General features: G+C 47.7%; 1 protein-coding gene across 3 annotated transcripts in view; it reads left to right on the top strand.

Moving 5' to 3' along the window:
* The first annotated feature begins 2,098 nt into the window (after positions 1-2,098).
* Positions 2,099-23,335, top strand: part of LOC100523945 (pregnancy-associated glycoprotein 2) — a 32,755-nt gene continuing 11,518 nt past the window's right edge. Inside the window, exons 1-9 of one of the 3 annotated variants that reach the window (XM_085011001.1) lie at positions 2,099-2,199; positions 3,495-3,660; positions 4,741-4,858; positions 4,951-5,069; positions 6,285-6,484; positions 7,381-7,497; positions 9,038-9,179; positions 9,266-9,364; positions 10,599-12,854. In XM_085011001.1, the coding sequence (XP_084867127.1) occupies positions 2,099-2,199; positions 3,495-3,660; positions 4,741-4,858; positions 4,951-5,069; positions 6,285-6,484; positions 7,381-7,497; positions 9,038-9,179; positions 9,266-9,364; positions 10,599-10,751 (1,215 nt within the window). In that variant the 3' untranslated portion in view covers positions 10,752-12,854. Of the gene's footprint in view, positions 2,200-3,344; positions 3,661-4,740; positions 4,859-4,950; positions 5,070-6,284; positions 6,485-7,380; positions 7,498-9,037; positions 9,180-9,265; positions 9,365-10,598; positions 12,855-23,335 lie in introns of those variants that run through there. The other 2 variants (XM_085011002.1, XM_085011000.1) reach the window with 2 other exon arrangements.

Raw genomic sequence — 23,335 nt, 5'->3', positions numbered from 1 at the left:
ACACTTCTACCTCAAGGACAGGCCTGCACAGATCTCAGGCAGGCAGGAACACCCAAGGCCAGAGAGCCCTGAAGGAGCTACAAAACAACATCTTCTTCACTCTGGCGGCAATAACACTTTACCCAGTAGCCCTGTTCAACTCAGGCTGAGCAGAAGCTCAGAGTAGTCTTTTTGATCTTTGTTGATTGATAAGACACTTAAGAATTTGTTGCTCTTGGAGTTCCCTTGGTGGCGTAGTGGTTAACGAACCCGACTAGGAACCATGAGGTTGCGGGTTCCATCCCTGCCCTTGCTCAGTGGGTTAAGGATCTGGCGTTGCCGTGAGCTGTGGTGTAGGTTGCAGACGCGGCTCAGATCCCGCATTGCTGTGGCTCCGGCGTAGGCTGGTGGCTGCATCTCCAATTCGACCCCTAGCCTGGGAACCTCCATGTGCCGCAGGAGTGGTCATAGAAAAGACAAAAAGAGAAAAAAAAAAAAAAAAAAAAAGAATTTGTTGCTCTTGGAGTTCCCATGGTGGTGCAGCAGAAACAAATCCACCTAGGAACCATGAGGTTGTGGGAATGATCCCTGGCCTCACTCATTGGGTTAAGAATCTCACACTGCCGTGAGCTGTGGTGTAGTTCTCAGAGGCAGCTTCTGTAGGCCAGCAGCTGTAGCTCCAACTTGACCCCTAGCCTGGGAACCTCCATATGCAGTGGGTTCAGATCTAAAAAGCAACAAAATGAAAAGCAGTCCCAGTCCCATAATGGATAAGCGATAAAAATTTTTAAAAAAATTTTATTTTAAAAAATTAAAAATAAAAATTTTTTAAATTTCTCCCTCTTTGTATGATTGCTTTGGCAGACTAAATGCTTCAAGGCATGGAACCTATTGGGGAATTATTTCAGGTGCGCGACAAGCAGAAATTTTTCTAATCCTTGGGTTATTTGCCCCCAGGGGATCTTTACAGAGGGATGGAAAATTCACAGGTCTCTAAGAGGCATTCAGGCTCTAAGAGGCATTCAGGCTCTTATTCATTCAGCCAAAGTGAATGGAACCCCTGCTTCTATCCCTCTTGACTCCCACCTCTTGGCCAGAAGTAAAAGCATGCGTAGCCTGCAGGATGAATCCAGCTCATACTTGCTTGAGGTTGAGATCACACTATGATTTTTGAAAAAGTGAAGAGGAAGACAGAGAGAGAGAGAGGAAAAAAATTAGGAGCTAACATTTGAAATCAGGGGATTTTACATAAACATCCAGATTTCTGACTTCTCTGGAAAACATGCCCAACCAGCCTGCTTTCCAGCATGGCAGCCACTCAGCTTGGAGCTGAGGAGAGGCTGCCCCAGCCCAGGATGCCCATTCAACCAGGCCATTCTTTGCTCTTGCATCTTCACCCATGAGTTTGTGAGAACTGCCCTAGACTGCCAGCTCCCTGAAGACAAGGACTGCCTGTGTCTGACTCATGTTTGGCTTTCTGGCATCTGACCTGGACCCCAGCACACAGGGTCCTCCATTAATGTGCCGGATGAGCAAAACATCTTTTGGAGGCAGGCATCCCATTTCTTCCGATAGTAAGACTGTGCCATTGGAATTCTGCTCCAGCCTTGGTTTCTGAAGCTGATGGGCATCCCAGAGGCCATGATCTGTGCCATGGGTCCCGACCGAAAGCCACTGGTATGTCAGTGGGCTGCCCCTCAAGCCTTCACTTTGACATTTGATCTCTGTTCCTCCTTCCAAGCTCCTCTCCAACAGAGGCAGCAAGGCACACCTCATGTGTGGCTGTCCAGACCACATGAGATCTTGAAATGTCAATCATAATCCCTAACACTTATTTTTATCATGCTATTAGCGGTGGTTCTTCTCCAACATCACAAGAGTCTCCCAACTCTTTGTTAGTCCGCACTTCTGTTTGGTTGTGCAGCCAGGCTCCAAGGAAGAGATTAGAGCAGAAATCTCTGTATGCTTAGAATTTTCTAAGTCCACTCCCCAAGGACACTGATGGAGGTAAAGATCTTATCAGGAGATCTGTATTTCTTATCAGGTCCATTAGTGGCCGACAGAGGACAATTCGGGCATGTCAGAGCATATATAACTAGGAGCTTCTGGCCACCACTGCATGCCCAGGAATTGCTATTTCCTGAGTACCTGGACCCAGGAAAGAAGCATGAAGTGGCTTGTGATATTCGGGCTGGTGGCCTTCTCAGAGTGCTTAGTCACGTAAGTATGGGGACCAGAAGTGACATCATCTCTCTCTCTCTCTGGAATATTTCTTGTCATCCTCTTATTCATCTACTCATCATGGTTAGAAGGGAATGTCACCATTCCCTGACAGTCTTAAACTTCAACTCTCACTGATAGATGAGTACCTTGCCATGGGACTTTGGAGTCTAAGCATCTTGGGGTGGGTCTGCAGGATTGCACAACTCTGGGTCAAGAGTCACACAATGACCTACATGAAAAAAATGGCACTCCTTGGATTTCTTCAGTGCACAATCTGTGCAACGGTCAGTGTAGTCTGGTGGAAGAGCACTTCTCCTGCATTTGCTCCTAGGTCTTCTCTCGGCTCTCCCTCCATTTCTGGGTCTTTGTATTTCTGGGGCTTCGTCTCCGTATCTCTCTTTTGTTCTCTCCATCTCTTTGGATGTCTATGTGCATGCAGAACTCTCTGACGTCTTGTTATTTTTTCTTTCTCAATTTTTATTCTTCCTCATTTCTCTTTTTGGGGGTTTGTTTTTTGTTTTTTTGGGGGTTTTTTGTGTCTTTGTTTTCTTTTTAGTGCCACACCTGCAACATGTGGAGTTTCTCTGGCTGGGGCTCAAATCGGAGCTACACCTGCTGGCCTCTGCCACAGCCAGAGCAACACGGGATCCAAACAAAGTCTGAGACCTATAGCACAGCTCATGGCAACACCAGATCCCCAACCCAGTAAGCGAGGCCCAGGATCTAACCCCCATCCTCATGGATACCAGGTGGGCTCCTTACCACCGAGCCACAGCAGGAACTTCCCTTCGCCTCTTAATTTCCATAATTTATTTCCCCATCTCCTGGCTGACCACAGCAAAGCCACAAACTCCCCTGTCCTGCATTTCAACTTCCTCCTCTGCAAAAAGAGGATCATTTGGGCCTCCCTCCCAGAGCTGCTTTGAGGCAGATGCAGCAGAGTGGCAATAGCAATGGTAACGGCTTCATTGTTGAGACTTCCCATGTAGAAGGTGCACTACATCCATCCTCTTACTTACGAGCCAGCACATTCTACTTAGGGTGTGGGGTTATTGGATGCAACCTTGGTACCAATGGAGGCACTGACAAGAGCTCACATGACCTATGCAACATTACAGAAGAGAACCTGTATTTGAACCTAGGGTTTTGCCATGGTCTTTGCAAGATGACACTCATAACAGTGCTTGGAGAACACACAGTGTCATCACAATGGAGGCGTGACAGTCACTCCACAAAACAGACCGCTGTTGGCTATCTCTTCATTGTTTCCTTTACCCAATGCACTGCGAAAGGATCCCTCTAAGGAAGGTCAAGTCCATCCGAGAAAACCTCAGGGACAAGGGCTTGCTGAAAAATTTCCTGGGAGAACATCCTCATGACCTGATCAAGAACCGCCTGACCGAAGAGTCTGCCCCTCAGAAGAATATCTCTCAACAACCCCTGAGAAACCACTTGGATGTAAGTGGCAGGGGAGGATGGCCCCGCAGCGCCCCCTGGTGCTCTGGTCTAGCACTGGGTCTACCCTGGAGGTGCCAGGTGGGAGGGTAGGGATGGGGGGGGCTCCTGCCAGAAGCTAGAGAACTCGGGGGTGGGTGGGGGTGGTGGAGGACGGGCACCTCAAACCCAGGGGAGAAGGCCCTCCCACCCTCAACTCTTGGTCTGTGGTGACTGGGCCCAGCGATGACCAGGTGGCAGGTAAACATCCATTTCTGCGCCAAGGATATGTCATCGCCTTGAGGAAGAGTGTTCTTTTAGACCCAAGGGAGCCACTGAGCTTCAGATGAAGGGTGAGCCCTGTCTGATCAGACAATAGAGCCAACTGCAAAGCCAGGGTGAAGCCACAGGCAGTGGAAGGGCAGCCTCCAAAGACCCAAAAATTGATTGAGCCCCTTTGGTGGGTGGCACTGTGGAAATCTAATACTCTATGGTTTGGGCTACTATTTTGTTTTATTATATTTTATTTTTTACTTCTTTGGGCTACACCTGCAGCATACGGAAGTTCCCAGGCCAGGGGGCGAATCAGAGCTACAGCTGCCTGGCTGAGCCACAGCAAGGGCAGCACGGATCCAAGCTGTGTTTATGACCTACACCACAGCTCACAGCAACACTGGATCCTTAAGCCACCGAGTAATCCCAGGGATCGAAGCTGCATCTTCATGGATAGTAGTCTGGTGCCTGTCCGATGGTAAACAATGGGAAATCCCATGGGTACTGATTTTTAGAAAGGTCTTTTATCTTCCTCAAGAATGCAGAGCCCAGCCTGAGACCCAGGCAAAGAATAAATGAATGTCACATAAAAGGGCCAGCTGTGTGCTGTTGACAGGACATGCTTTGGGCTTGGGTGAAGGAAGGAGAAGGACATGCTCAGGCTGGGCCTTGAGGGGGACACTGGAGAGCTGCTCCAATGAGGCACTGGTCTGAGCAGAGGCTGTGAGGTGGGGCCATGGGCAAGGGACCATGAGGTTGGTGGCAGCTCAGGAAACCAGGGTGACCAGGGCAGTCAGTTCTGCCCTGACCGCCCCTCCCCGGACCCTACAGATGGTCTACGTGGGCAATATCACCATCGGAACACCGCCCCAGCAGTTCAGCGTGGTCTTTGACACGGGCTCATCTGACACATGGGTGCCCTCCATCTACTGCCAAAGCATGGCATGTGGTGAGTGCCCCCAATCCGCCCCTGTTGTGCTCCCCCCAACCCCCTTCTCTGTCCTGGGCAAGCTGATGGACACTCATCTCCTCTGTCTGCAGTTATACACAATACCTTGGACCCTTTTCAATCCACCACCTTCAAGTTCTCAGGCAAAATCTTCAGCCTGCCATACGGTGCTGGGACAGTGACAGGATTCATTGGCTATGACACCATTCGGGTAATGTGGACACCACAAGCTGAAACAGGGCTGGCCGTGGATGGGACTGCTGCTTCCTGGATAGGCACTGTGTCCTTTGTGTGGGCCTGACTTTCCCAAAGTCCCCAGTGGCTCACTTCCCAGCTGCCCTGGGGGACTCTGTCCCTGTGGGGGAAGTGCACCTGCTGACACACAGGCTCTCACAATGGCCAACCCAGAGAGAGGTCTGGGGGGTGGATTTGTTGCTCAGGTGCCACTTTGCTGGCAGCAGGGAGATGGGGGAGTAAACACGCATCTTTCTATTCCCCCAATGGGCCTGGCACAGTGCCAGGCACATCCAATAGGACAATTGTTTAATCCTGCAGCCCCCCCCCACCCTACAGCAAGTACTATATTTATCTCCATTATACAGATTAAGGAGCTGAGGTGCAGAGAGCAAGGGCTTGGCCAAGGTCACCCATCTGGTAAGCACTGAAGATGGGCTGGCCAGTTAAGACTCATGCAAGTGTGGGGTTTTGCGTGGAGAGAATAAAACTGATCTGGGGACCTGGGGCAGCCCAGAGCATCAGTGGAAGTGCCTGGCACAGTGCCAGGCCCACTCAGGCAGAGGAGGCAGTGGGCCACAGATGTGGGAGCAACCTGCTAAATGCATTCTTACTCTAGGCAGTCTTGGAGATGGTAATTAAAACTAAGGCTGGACTCCCCAAAGTTGCCTGAGATTCTCTTTACCTTTCTCTCTCTCTCTGTCTCCCTCTCTCTCTCTTTCCATCTTTCTGTCTCTGTTACTAGCTCACACACAAACACACACCCCAAAAAATTTTCATAACACTGTTGCAGCTTCATTGTATAATGGCCATTTTTCTTACTGTGTGGATGCAGGATCCACAATGCATTGCAACAAACTCATCCCTTTCTGTCATCAGATCTCAGGTTTTCCTCTACTCATGTTCTCCTCAGGTGGGAACCATTTGGTCCAGCCCTGAGTCTCACTCTCCCCCCAGGACGAGGGCATAAGGCCAATCTACTAACTGCAGAAGGAGCAGCCGTGGATTGAAATCCGCAGCCCCTCACAAATTAAAAACAGATTCCATACCAGCTTGGTTGATGATCAAGCCAGGGCCCAGGCAGGCCTTAGCTCTCTGCAAGCTAATGGCATCTCCCTGCCCCCCTACACCCCAGCCCATCCCCAGCTCTGCTTCCCAAACTGTCACATCAGAACAAACCCTTCTCCCACAGGTGGGGGACCTTATCATCAAGAACCAGGCATTTGGCATCAGCCTGGCAGAGGATGACATGGTATTTGAAAATGCAGTCTTTGATGGTGTCCTGGGCCTGGGCTATCCCAGCCTCGCCCTGGAAGGGACCACCCCCATCTTCGACACTATAATGAATCAAAGCCTCATTTCTGAGCCTGTCTTTGCCTTCTACTTGAGCACGTGAGTCTGAGTGGGACAAGCCCTCTCTCCACATCACCTGTATGATGCTTTCGGTTGCATGAAAATGTCTAGCTTACGTGATTCAGACGTTTCCTGATTGTAACCTGGTAATCTGGCCCCACCAGCCGGTTTCTATAAATACACTTTTAATGGAACACAACCATGCTCCTGGGGCCAAGGGCAGCACTTGGTCCAGGGAGGTGGAGGGAAGAGGAGGAGCAGTGGAGGGGTCAGGATTCAGGCGGGAGGAGGAGAGAACGGGATTCGCTGACGGATTCGATAAGGAAGGAAGGACAGGGATGGGGGGACTCTTTCTTCCTCACTCACATTTGACCAGGAGCCCAGGACCAGCTAGAGCACTGGCAGGGGCCAGTGCGAAAGGAACATGTGGGACCCCTTGTGGAAAAAGCTTGACATTCAGGACAGAGATGGCAGAGGCACGGGGCCCTGCTGAATGGGGGCCCATGGACAGCACAGGTCACAGGCCCAGAAACCTGGCCCTGAGTGAGCCAGATCCATGCCCTTAGCACACTCAGCCCTCAGCTTTCCTGAAAATTGACAGGCTGGCCCAGTGGAAGCCCCAGCCCTCCAGTCTGGTGTCCCCTGAGGGACTCTCTCAGCAGGCTGATCGAGGGAGGGGACCAGTCCCTCTAGGAAGGGTGGGTGCTCAGAGCCTGGCCAGATGCCCAGGTTCAAACCTTTTCTGGGCCACTCATTAGCCGGTCAGGTATTCAGCCCTCCATGCCTCAATTCCTGCATCTGTTAATGGGATCATAGCAGTGCCCCTGATGGGTGGATAAGCATAGCCCTCAACAGTGCCTGGTGTGCGGCCGAATTTGAGAAAAGCCACCCATTATTCTCCTACACTCAGCCCTCCCTCTCCCTCCTCTCCTCAGCGAAACGGAGGCAGGCAGCGTGGTGATGTTTGGCGGCGTGCTCGACTGTTACTACAAAGGAGACCTCAAGTGGGTGCCCCTGTCGCAAACCCAGTACTGGCAGATACCCTTGGACAGGTAAGCCCCTCCCTCTGTGGGGCATCCTGAGGGATATCCCCATATGTGCACACAGTCATGGAAAGGCACCCACACATGCAGGCACAGACACACAGTCACACACACACACAGATACACACACACGTACACTCCACAGACAAATACACACATAGAAACACACTGAGACACACACAGGCACACAGAGACACCTAGGCAGACACACACAGTCTCACAAACAAAGTCACATAGACATAGACATACACAGACCATCACACACACTTCCCAGAGGTTTATAATCACCCAGGCTTCCTGATGAGGGTCCTGACCAAGGCCCAGAGATGCTTTTGCAACACAGGGACACTGCAGCTTCCGTGCTGAGAGGCAGGCGGGGAGCATGGTTTGAGGACCCTAAAGTGTCCTGAAAGGAGGATCAGGGAGACTTTCACGAGCCTGAGCAGGCTGGTGCTAAGATGACCAACCGTCCTCGGCTACCCAGGCCCAAGCAGGTGATTAGGGCACAGGACCGCCAGTGGGAAAACAGGACACGTCCTGGACAAACTGGGAAAACGGGTCTCCTTAGGGAGAAGCTACCCAGCAGTGCACAGAGGTTGGCTGCATTCCTGAGACTGGAAAGCACATCAGACAGAGAGATACCTCCTGACCCTGACCCACCCAGCCCCATCCCAGGCACACAGGGGGACAGGGGCTATGACAGGGACCACCAGGGAGCTGGGATCCAAGAGTGGCCTCAGAACGAGAGGCAGGAGTTGAGGCCCTGAGACAAGAGCTTCCATGTCCTTTGGAGGCCCCTGGGCAAGCTCGGGCATTGGCTGCCCGGGGGCATTAGTGTCTGAGCCAGCCCAGGGGGCAGGGCTGGGGGACAAGCTCTCCCAGGGCACCAGTGTCCACCTCCCCACCCCTATGAGCATCTGTTGCCCCAGAGAACACCCAACATGACTCTGGGTGTGGACCCATTATTTCTCAGACACTAGAAACAGGTCTCTGGTTGTCCCTCATTCATGTCTTCATTCATTCATTCAACAAACCCACGGTGTGGATCTGCTATGGGCTGGGCACTGCAGCTCTTACAGACCTAGCCTGTAGGAACGTGGACATAGAAGAAAAGAGTCACACAAAGAATGCATTACCTCTTTGTAGCAGGCTAGACATGAGGACATTTATACAGAGAATGGCCAAGAGTGGAGCCTGATCTAGTCAGGGGAGTGGGGAGGCTTGAGGGGGAGAAAGAATTTCCTGAATTGTAACAATGAAATGTGACAATTAAGCTGCAACCCGGATGATGAGGAGAAATCAACCAAAGGGGATGGAGGCCTTCTAGACAGGGTGACCAGCATGTGCCAAGGCCCTGAGGCATGAAAGCCCAGTACATTCAAGAATTGAAAGGAAATCAACGAAGATGAAATGACCATAGTAAAGGAAACCAGAGTAGAGGCCTGAGTTGGAGGATTATTCTGAAAATAGTTGCAGTAAGGGTGGGGGGTGGCAGTGGGGGGAGACGTCAGAGTGATCCTGGTGCCCACTTTGTCCCACTGTCTCGTAGGATCACCATCAAACCGAAGTTTGTTGCTTGTAAGCGCCGTTGTCAGGCCATCCTGGATACCGGGACCTCATCGCTGACGGGCCCAAGGAGACAAGTCTACAACATCCATAAGCTCATCCCTGGCTATTACCTCCAGGACCTGGTGAAGGATCAGGCCACAGGGTCATTCAGGGGCTCTTCACAAAAACAGGATAAGGTGTGCCAACCTCGTTCCCTCTTTCCTGACAGTATGTGATCTACTGTAATGCCAGCAGCACCCTCCCTGACATCGTCTTCACCATTAAGGGCGTCGACTACCCAGTGCCGGCTCAAGCCTATGTCCAAAAGGTGAGAGGCCAACCCTGGGGGCTGGTTCCCATATCCGGATTGCTGGAACCAATGGGCTGATGATACTAGGAGGACAGGTCCTTCTACAGGTCAAGCTGCACCACTGCAAATGCGCCTAAGCGCCAGCCCCACCAGCATGCACCACAGACCCCTGGGGGCTGCCCAGTCCCTCCCACAAAAGCAACCTCTTGAAGGCAAAGGGAAGACTAGGACAACCACCATCCTGAAATAAAGATGGAGACTCCACCATGGGCAGGTGTAGTACCAGCCACAAGGAGAGGGGACCACTAAGGGCATCTGCCCTCATGAAGCATGACTTCAACCAGGGCCCACAGGTGGATGTTCAAAGAATCCCTGTGATCATCAGGCTGAGGGACAAGGGGGGTTGGCTTAGGACACTGCCAGTGTGTTGTCCCGCCAGAGTGGTTCACAGTCTCCCTGCCCATCTCCAAAGTGCCCTGGTTTGGATGATGATTAGAGGGTTTGCCGAGTCCTAGGCTGCACCTGCCCTTCGTAAGACCCAGGTCCCGCTCTGGAAGCTGGGACACCAGACCAGCCCTGTGCAGGGGTTGGAGGCCCTTCTGCATGAAGGGGACACAGTGACTGCACAGCCCCTGCCTCAGACACATCAGCTGCGATGAGAATTGAGAGGAGGCTGAAGGAGCTCAAATAAGGCTTTGAGGAAGAGAGGGAATTTCAATGATTGTAAACCCCCAGCCTCATGGAGGGGTGAGAAGCCCCTCTGGGGTGGAGGCAAATCGACACTGGGCTCTGTGCCCCTGGACCCCTGGGGGCTATGCCAAGGGATGCCAGGGGCAGATCCAGGGGCAGATCTAGAGACAGGGGAGCACTGGGGCAAGTTACCCAACCCAGCCTGGAGTGGCCAAGGAGGGTGAGCAGGGATCCAGGAAGACCACTCAAGTGGGAGTGGGGGAAGAGGCGCTGAGCGCAGCCTTAAAGAACAGGTTGTGGGGAAAGGGGCAAGAAAAGGCCTTCTGTGCAGAGAGAACAGCCAGCCTGGGGCAGAAGGAAAGATAGAGCAGGAAGGGGGAGGGGAGCTACAGATTGCCTGGTTCTTGGGTGGACACCCCCGCCTTCTGCAGCTGCTGAGAGAACCAAGTGGCTCTCACCTAAGGAGGGAGATGAAACCCAGAAACTGTGGATCTGGATATGGAGGTTGGGCAGCAACAGGTGAGGGCACAGGCTCACGGCTGTGACTTTCCCTCTTCTCCAGACTCTTGGAGGCATCTGCCTGAGTGCCTTTAAAGGAATCAAAGGCAAGCCCTCAGGCAACCCAATTTGGATCCTGGGTGACGTCTTCTTAAGGCTGTACTTCACCGTTTTTGATCGAGGACAGAACAGGATTGGCCTGGCTCCCGCTGTATAAATGCTGGGGCTGCTTCCAGAAACAATCAGGCCCAACCCCCAAACACACATTCACTCACACCTAGGGCATTCTCGCCCAGGGAGCGCGTCTTGAACAGCCTTTGCTGCTCAGCAAAGCAATGTTCTCAGTGAAGAATAAAGGATTGCCTTTGCAACCAACTGGGGCCGCTCTCTGAGTCAGGGTGATGCTTCATGATTGCGCAGGACTTGATGACATAGTCTGAACCACAAGTGAGAGGAGCCCACCTCCACGAGATTTCCAAAGGAAGGGCAGACTTCTTGGAAGGATACTGGGGATTGGGGATGCAGGAACCAGAGCAGATCCAAAGATCTCAGTGACTGGACCCAAGTCATCTAGCCTCACCGCTTTCATTGCTCAGGCTTCTAATCATATGGAAGAACTCCAGAGAGGGCTGCCCAAGGGTTTTCTCTCCCTAAGGTATATCTAAGCCCTAGGGAAACAAGCACGGAAAAGATCCAGGAGACAAGGGATGCTCTGACTGGCCCACCTGAGGTCATGGGTCCAACCCCAGACCAACCATCGTGGAGGAGGTCATGGGGTACCATGATTGGCTTAACTGGGTCACATGGCCTCGCAGGGCAGCGTCTGACTGACAGGGTTCTCCAGAACCATGTGACTGGACGGGGGAGAATGGCCTCAAAGGTCGTGTGGCAGAGGGATGTTCTATTTCAAGGAAGAGTTTGGGACTACTGCAGCAATTCTGTCACTTTCTCAGAGGGGTGGTAAGGGGTAAGAAAAGGCGAAGCAAGGAGTTCCTGGGTGGCCTGGCAGTTAGGGAACGGGATTGTAGCTGGGGCCACTGAGATGGCTCGGGCTGACTCCCTGGCCCTCCGCATAGGACAGGCCAAAATAAAAATTTCTTTTTTCTTCATCCCACCTCAGAGGACCATTGACAGTGGGCTTTTTCTCCAGAAGGGCTCCGGTTGAAGCCGTGCAAACTAGGATGTTCCCCTTGTCCCCATGCCACAGGCACCAACTCTCTTTTGCCCACACCTGCAGTGTTCTTTCCAGCACCCTTTCCGGGCTGAGAGACCCATGTGGATGCCTGAGCCATCCCCACCCATATGGGGGCCCAGCGTGGCCCTCGCCTTGGCCTCCAAGGCTGGTGCAGGGACTGTCCTTCATGGAAAGGGGGGCTACTGGGTGCACAAAGGCTTCAGCTTTCCAGCTCCCTCCAAGGTCCGAGATACCAGCTGGTTCCAGCTGCCAGCGTTCGACACATTTTCAGACCCCTGGCATAGGCCCAGACTGGGGACAACTGGCTGCTTAGAGGAAAAGGGAGGTCCATGTGGAAAGAGGAGCAGGGGAGAATAAAAAAGATAAAAAACACACCCAACTCAATACAGAGTTCCAGCTTTTACTTCATTCAGGCAAGGCAATGTCACCTAAAGGAATGTCTCAACTCTTCATTCAGTGCAAATTTCCTGAGCCTGGTACTGTGTGCCTGGTACTGTGCTGGACCCCACACAGAGCCCACCACACCCAGACATGCAGACAGATAAACAGACAAACCCCCAGTGGCAAGGGCCAGATGGAGAAAACGGCAGAGGCGTTGAGATCAGAACTGGTTTTTGGCTAAATGGAGACTCAAGCAAAGAGTTTGTGAGACTCGTTTTCCAAGTGGTCCTTGTGGAGCCATAAGCAATGCCTCTCCTGGTGAGAAACCACCAATAACAGTCAGAATAACCAGCCCCAGTTGATGACACGTGCAGTCTCCCTGTTTCCTCATGAGCCCCTGCAGGGCGTGATCCCCATGGTACAGATGAGGGAAGTCTCCTCCCAGCTCCTGGCTCTAGTACCAGTGACAGGCACACAGTAGGTCCTCAATTACTCCATGTCGAGTGGGTGAATCAGTAAGTGCTTCCACTAGAACACCCTGCGGCACCCATGTCGGGGATCATGCATGATGTCAGCCTGGCTTATTTCCATACTAGCAACCTGGAAAGGTCAGGCTTTACTCCCTACTTGAGCCTACGGGCAGGGCTGAACCTGGTGTCTGCTCATAAGCCCGTGCTGTTTTGTGTTTCTCTGTTGGCAGCCTGTGCCACCAACGTGAGAATAAATTCTGATGTTCAAAGCAAACACCTTGTCCTACCCTCCACAGTTATCCTTTGCTAACTGCAGACCAGAGACATTTGTAGGCTTCCTTGAGAGGAAAAGTCGGAAAAACAGGAAAAAGATAGATCTAGAGCCCTTCTCGTAGGAGTATAAATTGGTGCCGTCTTTTGGGAGGTGATGTGTCCTTAAAATGAGTATGGCCTCTCTCCCAGCAATGTTGCCTCTAAGTTTTATGCTAAAGCAATGATCAGAAACCCCGCAAACATCAATGAGCAAGGATGCACGCCTGGGGTCGCTTACAAAAGGGGAAATTCTAGGACATCCTGAGACTCATTGCACAAAGGGTACACACAGCACAGAGAGGCCATTGAGCAACTGCCTTCAAATTGTTTTTTTTGGGGGGGTGTATTCGGTGTTGGGAGATAGCGTTCCAATATGACACTGAGGGAAAAGAACAGAATATAGAACAGCATGATCCTGAGACTTCCCGTCGTGGTTCAGAGAAAAGGAATCTGACTAGTATCCCTGAGGATGCAGGTTAGATCCCTGGTGTCGCTCAGTGGGTTAAGGATCCTGTGCTTCCATGAGCTGTGTTATAGGTCACAGACACGGCTCAGACCTGCGTTCCTGTGGCTGTGGTGTAGACTGGCAGCTGTAGCTCTGATTCGACCCCTAGCCTGGGAACTTCCATATGCCACAACTGTAGCCCTAAAAACCAAAAAAAAATTTAAAAAAAAATTTAAAGTAAATATTGAAGGGGCGTGATCCCAGTGTTGCTAAGCACATGGAGGATACTGCAGGCATCTGGCCAGACAAGTGCCACCGGGAGCTTTTCTGCCTGGCTTCAAATCCCACTTCTGACACCCACAAGTCATGTGATCTTGACAAGTTCCTCTCTGGACAGCAGATTCCTCTTCCGTAAATTTAGGATGAGGATGGTTTGTTTCACACGAATCCTCAGGAAAAGGCAAACCAGGTGACAATGAGATATCCCCTCACACTTACTGGGATGGTGTTAACAAGGAACAGAGATAGAACGTGTTGATGACGATGTGGACCCGTGTGCTGGTGGAAGGGACAAGGAGGCAGCCACCGCAAAACAGAATGGAGGTTGCTCCAAAAACTGCAAAGAGTAATTGCTATCTGATTGAGCATTCCCATTTCTGGGCATTTATTCCGAAAACTTAGAAGCAGGCTATGAAAGGGATATTTGCACTGTCCTGTTCATTGCAGCATATTCGCAATAGCCAAGATGGGGAAACATTTCTGATCCATCTGCAGTTGCACGGATAAAGAAAACATGGTAGAGACATACCAGGGAATAGTATCCAGCCTTTAAAAAGAAGAAAATACTGCCGTTTCTTTACATTTACATTATAGTTGATTTCCACTGTTCTCTGCATTTCTGCTGAATAGCAAAAGTTCCAGTCATACATATCTACACATTCTTTTTTTCATATTATCTTCCATCATGTCCCATCACAAGTGACTGGACATATTTCCCTGGGCCATACAGCAGAACTTTGGGGCTTATCCACTCTACATGTAGTCGTTTGCATCTTCTAACCCCATGCTTTCAGACCATCCCACGCCCGCCCCCTCCCCATTGGCAACCACATGTCTCTTCTCCATGTCCCTATGTTTGTTCTTTGTTCTGTAGATAGGTGCATTTTGGCATAGTTTAGATTCCATATATGAGACATCATATGGAATTTGTCTCTCTCTCTCCCTCTGACTTACTTCATTTCGTATGAGACTCTCCAGTTCCACCCGTGTTACCACAAATGGCCTGACTTTGTTCTCTTCTGTGTCTGAGGGGTATTCCACTGTGTACATGGGCCACATCTTAATCCACTCACCTGTCGATGGACATTTGGACTGTTTCCATGTCTGGGCTGTTGTGAATGGTGCTGCAATGAGCATAGGGGTGGCATGTATCTTTTTGAATGAAAGGCTCTTCTGCTGATATGCCCAAGAGTAGGATTGCTGGGTCATGTGGTAGCTCTATACCTAGTTTTCTGAGGTAGCCCCATACTGTTTTCCATCGTGCTTATACCAATCGACATTCCCAGTGAACAGGAGGGTTCCCTTGCCTCCACAGCCTTTCCAGCATGTGGCATTCGTGGGCTGCTTAATGACAGCCATTCTGACCGGTGTGAGGTGGTGACTCATGGAAGTGAGGATTTGCACTTCGTTAATAAGTACTGATGTGGAGCACTTTTTCTTGTGTCTGTTGGCCATCCATGTCTTCTTTGGAGAAACGTCTGTTTAGGACTACGGCCCATTTCTCACTTGGGGTGTTTGTTTTTGGCTGTTCAGTTGCAGGAGACGTTTTCCTGTTTGGGAGACGAAGCCCTTGTCGGGTGCAGCCCTTGTTTGCTGCTGCTTTCTCCCATTCCAAGCTCTGTCTTTCCCTGTTTGTATGGCTTCCTTTGCCATGCCAAAGCGTGCCCGTTGACTAGTGCCATTGGTTTGTTCTGGGGTTTATTCCTATTGCCTTGGGAGAATGACCTAAGAAAACATCTGTACGGTTGATGTCAGAGAAGGGTGAGCCTCGGTTCTCCCCTGGGAGTTGGGGGGTGTTTTGTCTAATGGTTAAGGTTTAAGCCATCTTGAGTTTCTTTGTGTGCGTGGTGTGAGGAGCATTCCAGTTTCATCGATTCACGTGCAGGTGTCCAGTTTTCCCAGCACCGCTTGCTGAAGAGACTGTCTTCTCCCTGTTGTCTATTCTTACCACCTTTGTCGAATACCAGTTGACTGCAGGTGTCTGGGTTTCTTTCTGGGCTCTCTGTTCCGTTCCATTGGTCAGGATGTCTGAGTTTGTACCAGTCCCACACTGTCCGGATTACTGCTGCTTTGCCATAGTGTCGGACATCAAGACAACAGGAGGAGTTATGCCTCCTGCTTGGTCTGTGCTCCTCAGGATTGCTCTGGCAATTCAGGGTCTTTTATGGTTCCCTATACATTTTTGGATGGTTTGTTCTAGGTCTGAGCAACATGTCATCAGTAATGTGGCAGGGATCTCATCCAGTGTGTCGATTGCTTTGAGTGGGTGGCGTTTCAATGGTATTAATCCCTCCAGTCCAAGAGCATCGGGACCTCTTCCCATTTCTCCGAACCCTCTTTAATTCATTTGATTAATGTTTTATAGTTCTCAGCGTGGAAGTCTTTCACCTCCTTGGTCAGGTTGATGCCTGGATGTTAATTTTGTTTTGGTTTTCAAAGGCATTGTCTTTTTGTGTTCCTCTTCTAACCCTTCGTTGTTAGTATACAGAAATGCAAGCAATTTCGAATGTTAGTCTTGTATCGTGCTACTTTGCTGACTTCGTTGTTCAGGGCAAGTAGTTTTTGTGTGGAGTCCTCAGGGTTTTCTGTATATAGCACCGTGTCATCTGCATAGAGGGACAGCTTTACCTCTTCTCTTGCCATTTGGATGCCATTTATTTCTTTTCTTTTTCGGATCGCTGTTGCCTAGGTTTCCCGATGCTAGGTTGAGTAACGCGGAGAGATTGGACATCCTTCTCTTGTGTCAGATTTTAATGGGAATGCTCTTGGCTCTTCTCTGTCGAGTATTATATCAGCTGTGGGGTTGCCATCCATGGCTTTTATTGTGTGAAGATATGTTCCCGCCATACCCACTTTGGTAAGAGTTCATTTCTTGAAAGGATGTTGGATTGTGTCCGATGCCTTTTCTGCCTCTATTGAGATGGCCGTGTGGTTTTTGACTTTTCTTTTGTTAATGTGGTGTATGCAGCTGATTTAGTTGCATAGGGAGGACCATGTCTGTGAACTTGGAATGAATCCCATTTGGTCGTGTTATATGATTATTTTTTGTGTTGTTGGATTTGCTTGGCTAAACCTTTGTAGAGAATTTTTTGTCTATATCCATCAATGATACTGGCCTGCAGTTTTCCTTTTTGATAGCATCTTAGTCTGGTTTTGGTAATGGGGGATGGTGGCTCCATAGACTGTCATTGGCAGTCTTCCTTCTTCCCCAAGGTTTTTTTGTGTTCGTGTCTGTGCTTTTTACAGCCATACCCATGACTCCCAGGGTAGGGTTTGATTCAGAACTACAGCTGCCTGCCTATACCATGGTCTTAGCAATGTAGGATCTGAGCTGCATCTACAACCTACACCACAGCTCAAGGCAGGGCCAGATTCCAAACCCACTCTGCAAGGCCAGGGATTGAACCCCCACTCACGTGGATACTAACCTGATTCATTTTTGCTTCATCACAATTGGAACTCCCTTCTTTGCCCTTTTTTAAAAGTTTAAGAAGGATGGGTATAAGGTCTTCTTTGTATGTTTGGTAGAATTTGCCTGTGAAGCCATCTGGTCCTGGAATTTGGTTTGTAAGGAGTGTTTTTATTACATATTCAATGTCATTTCTAGTGATCAATCTGTTCAAATGATCAAGTTCTTTTTTGATTCATTTTGGTGGGCAGTATGTTTTTAGAGAGGGGTATATTACTTCTAGGTTGTAAATTTGTTGGCATAGAATTGTTCATAGTATTCTCTCTTTTTTTATTTCTGCACTATCTGAGATTTCCCTTTTCATTGCTCCTTTTATTTATTTGAGTTCTCTCTCTCTTCTTTTTGGTGCACATGGTCAGATGTTTCTCAATTTTATTCATGCTTTCAAGGAACTAGCTCTTGGTTTTACTACCTTTTTTCCTTTTTGTTTCAAATCTCTATTTCATTGATTTCCTCTCTGATCTTTTTGATTTCCTCCCTTCTGCTGACATTTGGTTTGGCTTATTCTTCTTTTTCTAATTCTTTTAGGTGGTAGGTTGAGTTGTTGGTTTGAGATTTTTCTTCCTTTTTGAGGAAGGCCTGTATCGCCATGAAATTCCCTTAAAGAACTGCTTGTGCAACATCCCATGGATATTGAATGACTGTGTTTCCATTTGCCCTTGGACTCAAGGTACTTTTAAATTTCCCCTTTGATTTTATTCTTTGACCCGTTGGCTTTTTTCAGTAGCATGGTGTTTAATCTACATGCAGTCACTTCTTGCTCATTTCTTTTCCTGTAGTTGATTTCTAAGTTCATGCCCCTGTGGTCAGAGAATATGCTTGAAATAGTTTCTATACACTTGAAATTGTTGAGGTTAGTTTTGGGTCCCAGTATCTGGTAAGTCCTTGAGAATGTTCCATGTGCACTTGAAAAGAAAGTATATTCTGATTTTCTTGGATGTAATGCCCTGAAAATATCAATTAAATCTCACTGTTCTACTGTGTCATCTAGGATCTCTGGTGCTCTTGGATTTTCTGTCATGAGGGTCTGTCCTTTGATGTGAGTGGGGTGTTAAAATCTCCTACTATTGTTGCATTCCCATCCATTTCTCCTTTTATGTCTGTTAGTACTGGGGTGCTCCTGTTTTAGGGGCATAGACATTGGTGAGGGAAATATCCTCTTCTGGAATTGATCCTTTTTATCTTTAAATAGTGTGTTTCTTTGTCTTTCTTTAGGACCCTTGTTTTAAAGTCTTTTTTGCCTGATATGAGTATTATGACTCGTGCTATCCTGCCTTTTCCATTCTCAGGAAATATCACTTTCCATCCCATCACTTTCAATTTATATGTGTCCTTTGCCCTAAGGTGAGGTTTTTGTAGGTAGCATAATGTAGGCTCCTGTTTTTATTTCCAGTCCTTCACTCTATGTGTTTTGATTGGAGCATTCAGTCCATGGACATTTAAGGCAATTATTGATAAATATGTATTGATTGACGCTTTAAATTTGTTTTCCTGATGATTCTATGTTTCTCCTTTGTTCTTTTTTTTTTTTTTTTGGTTGGATAATTTCCTTTTATTTTATGCTTGTGTCCTCTTCTTTTAAGTTTTTGTAAATGTATTGTTTGGTTTTGAATTGTGGTTGCCCTGTTTTTCAAGTCTGTTACCCCCTTGCTATATCTGCTTGCTTTAGCCTGATAGTCACAGAAGTTCAAACGCATTCTAAACAAAAAGAGTCTACTGTTTCTTACTTTCCTTCCCCACATTTAATGATTTTGATGTCCTTTTTTACATCTTCATGTTTATCCTTTTGCTGATCTTTGCGTTTGTTGTTGCTCTTACAAACAGGTTTTTCCCCCCTTTTAGATCTGTATTCTGCCTATAAGTGATTACTTTCCAATTGGATTTCCTCCATCCTGTATCTCTATTTAGAAGAGATCTTTCAGTATTTCTTTTAGAATGGCTTTAGTATTGCTATATTCTTTCACTTTTTGTTTGTTGGAGAAATTCTTCACTTCTTCTATTGTAAAAGGTAATTTCGCTGAGTAGGGTGTTCTAGGTGGCAAAATCTTACCTTTTAGAACTCTGAATAAATCTTGCCACTCTCTTCTGGACTGTAGTATTTCTGTAGAGAAATCTGCAGATAACCTTATGGGGGTTCCCTTATAATTAACTCTTTGTTTTTCTCTTGCTGCCTTTTGAATCCTTTCCTTATCTTTAACTTTTGCCATTGTTGTTGTAATATGTCTTGTTGTGGGCCTGTTTTGGTTCCGCTTTTGGGGGACCCTCTGTGCTTCCTGTATCTTGATATCTGTTTCCTTTGGTTTTGGAAAGATTTAGCCATACTTTCTTCAAATATATTTTCAATCCCCTTTCCTTTTTCTTCTCCATCTGGAATCCCCATGATGCATGTATTTTCCTGTTTTATGTTAACCCATATACCTCTTATGTCTCTTTCATTGTTTTTATCATTGGTTTTCTGTCTGCTGTCCTGATTGTGTGATTTCCATTATTCTGTCTTCCAAGTCACTTATTATATTCATTCCTCTGCATTGTAAATGTACTCTTCAATACCTTCAACTCAGTCCCCTGTGTCTCTTCAATATATTTTATTTTTCTTTACTCCTCCTCATATTTTCTAATTTCTTTCTAAATTAATCTCCACTACTGTTCACATCCATGCTTTATTCCTTCATATCCACTCTTAATTCCTTCAGAATTATCACTATCTCCTTTTGGAACTCAGTGTCTTTTAGACTGCAGAGTCCTCCTTCATTGTTTGTTCCTTCTGGGAATTCTCCAGTTCTTATAACAGGGAACGGTCCCTAACTTCTTCATTTTTGTTCTATTTATTATTCTGTGAGTTTAGAGAAAACAACCAATCTGATTTTGGAAGGCTATTTATATGCAAACACCACTGAGTAGTTTGGGAAGGCTCACTTTTTTTTTTTTTTTTTTTTTTTGTATGAGAATGGTTTTATTTCAGAGGATCACTGTCTCTTTCCTTTGTGTGCAGGCTGTCATCCCCTTGGTAGAGTGTGTGCTCCTGTATGGCCAGCACATGCTTCCACTGAGATGAATGCAATGGGCAGGGCCCGTAGCCAGTGCCTGGTTGCTGGGCCTTTGGCAATGAAGAGGAACCATGGGGAGATGGGCCAAGCTGCTCTGCACCTGGTTGCAGGGTCCTGGGAAGGGGCAGTGAAACTCAAGCAGGATTAGACAGTGCCCAAAGCCTCTGGCAGCAGCAACAGCAGGGTGTGTGTCTTCCCAGGGGACTGAGAGCAACAATGAGTGGTGCTCCTCTGTGGTTACCCCTGAGGTATATGGTGCTACAATGTGGTGCCTGTTCACAGATGCCTACTGGGGGCAAGCCACGTCTACCTCTGGAGGCTGAGATGGTTAAGGTGGTTTTCCCAGGCCACCCATAGTCTGCTCAAGATGTGCTCCCACCCAGAGCCCATGCAAGAGGCACTCTGCCACCCAAGAGCTCACACATGGGCAGAGAAAGATATTGCTATGGCAATCCCTCCCCTCCTCCTCTAGCCCTCCCCAAAAATAGCACCTTGTCTCCTGTGGGTCCAGGTCTGCTCCCTCACTCTGCTACCCAGTTTAGGGTGCACTTCTCTCTATTCCCTGAGGCTGTCTCCACACAGTTCCTAGTCCTCTCCCAGGAATTGACCTCTGAAGCCTGAGTCTCAGTGCCCAACCCCGACATAAGCATCTCAGGCCATGCTATCCTGGGGCAGTGCATCAATGGTCTAGTTAGCTCTCTCTCTGCTTTACCCTCTTAGTCCCATCGCTGCATTTTTCTGCAAGATGTTGAGGTCCCTCCATAAATTAGGTGAGCTCCCAGTGTGAGGAATCATTTCCTCTTTCACACCTCCCTCTCAGGAATGTTGGTTGATTCCTTTCTTATTTGTTTTGTTTTGTTTGCTCTCCATCTCTCTCTCTCTGTCTCTCTTTGTTTCCTTTTGTTTTACCCAGTTGTGTGGAGTATTTCTTGTCCTTTTTGGAGTTTTAAGGTCTTCGGCCAGGCTTCAGTAGATGTTCTGTGCCAATCATTCTACATGTAAAATTTTGTATGTGTTTGTGGAAAAGGTGAGTGTCACATCTTTCTCCTCAGCCGTCTCAATCCCACCATCCCATTTCTGGCAACATGGATGAACCTTGATGACATTATGCTAAATGAGATAAGCCAGTCACCGAAGGACAAATACTGTACAATTCTACCTATGCAAGTCCTCTAAGATAGTCACACTCAGAGTTTTTTGGCACTTAGCAGTGGAGGATTGGCATTTTTCACTGCTGTGGCTCTGGCCCAGGTTTTCCGCATGCCGCAAGTGTGGCCACAAGAAAAAGATTCACATATATAGAAGCAGAGAAAAAAAGATGGTTGTCTGGGTCAAGGAGGCAAGGAAAAGATGACTTGCTTTCAATCAGCATGAAGTTTCAGTTACGAAAATGAGTAGGTTCTAGAGATTTGCTGTACAACATAGCACCAATAGTTAACAATACTGTATCATGCACATAATTTTTTTTCTTTTTACAGCCACACTTGTGGCATATGGAAGTTCCCAGGTTGGAGGTCAAATCAGAGCTGCAGATGAGGCGTACACCACAGCCACAGCAACTCTGGATCCAAGGCACCACTGTGACTTATTCTGCACCTTGATGCAACATCAGATCCTTAACCCACTGAGCAAGGTCAGGGATCGAACCTGTATTCTCACACACACTATATCAGATTCTTAACCCCCTGAGCCATAATGGGAACTCCACCACATACGTGTTTTTAACTCATACAATCCATTTACATATTTAAACCCCTACAGAGGCATTCACATGGCAACGTGGTTCCATATTCGGGTTCGGGAGTTAGGGTACCTACGTTCTTGCCCAGGCTCTGTTACCCAGAGCAGAGAAACCTCAGGTTCCACGTGGATAGAAATAGAGATCATAGCAGTTACATGCAGACGTCATAAGACCGCTGTGAAAATTACATGAAATCATGTGGTACCTTTAGTGCATTGCTTAGTCCTAGTAAGTGCTCAGGAGTTGTCCGGCTATACTGGTTAATGCTGAGTGATGCAGAGAGCTGGGCCCTCCACCCCTAACAAGCAAGCAGCATGGCCCTGCCAGACTTCAGTGTCTTCCTCCATGAGACTAGCAGTGTTAAAATATTTGATCTCCTATGTTCAATCAAATGCCAAGATTCTGTTATTCTGTGACTATAATTATATGTCATGTTCATTCTGAAATGTCAGCATGACAGTAAAATTTAATCAGGAACAGCTAACAAAAAACTATTAGTGTAGTTTTATTATTGTTGTGATTATATGTTTTTATTTTTTATTACAGTATAGTTGATTTACATTGTTGTGTTAATTTCTACTCCACAGCATAGTGATGCAGTCATTCATATATAAACAGTCTTTCTCTCATACTGTCTTCCATCGTGAGAAGATGGACATAGTTCATCCCAAGAGATTGGACATGGTTCCCTGGGCTGTACAGTAGGACTGCATTGTTAACAGTTCTACGTGGAATATTAGCATCTGCCAGCCCCAAACTCCCCATCCATTCCAACCCCTCCCCACTCCCCCATCCCCACTTCCCCAGGGCAACCACAAATCTGTTCTCCATGTCCATGATCTGTTTCTCTTTTTCAGATAGGATCATTTGTGCCATACTTTAGATTCCACACATAAGTGATATCATATGGTATTTGTCTTTCCCTTTCTGATTTGCTTCACTTAGTAGGAGAATCCTTGTGTCTGGCGCCTTAGACCATTCAGCCATCCTGGCATTTTTATTAGAGCTTTTTGATTTTGCACTTAAACCTCTTTTCTCTCTTTCACTGAAAACCTTGTTTCATAACAACATTAGCAAAATTACTTACATGCTTTAAAGTATAACCTAAATATGATACTTTCAGGGGAACTGTAGCAATATCACCAACAATAAGACTGTTGAATATAGTTTCAAAGTTCCTTATGCTTTTGTTTTGTTTTGTTTTGAGTTTGGGGATGTGTTATTGTTTGTTTTTTGTCTTTAGACAATACCTCACTCTGAATGTAGAGTCAAAATTCTGATTTTAAAGCCACTTAAGTAATGTTTTTTTCTTTTTGGCTATGTCACCAACTTGATGCATTTAGTCTCATTTGACTCAATTTCTTCTCAATTTTGACAGATGAGTTTATCTATTATATGATTCTGTAACATTTTGACTTGGTTGCAAATCCAAACAGAAAGCAAGAAAAATCTCACTTCCATC

This window comes from Sus scrofa, chromosome 2 (assembly GCF_054392235.1).
Source record: "Sus scrofa isolate SSC_HxYL_T2T_F1_AM1 chromosome 2, Sscrofa_HxYL_maternal_Yorkshire_Landrace_v2.0, whole genome shotgun sequence".
NCBI classification, from domain to species: domain Eukaryota; kingdom Metazoa; phylum Chordata; class Mammalia; order Artiodactyla; family Suidae; genus Sus; species Sus scrofa.
Note: the sequence above shows the minus strand (reverse complement) of the source record. Positions and strands in the feature narration are given on the sequence as shown.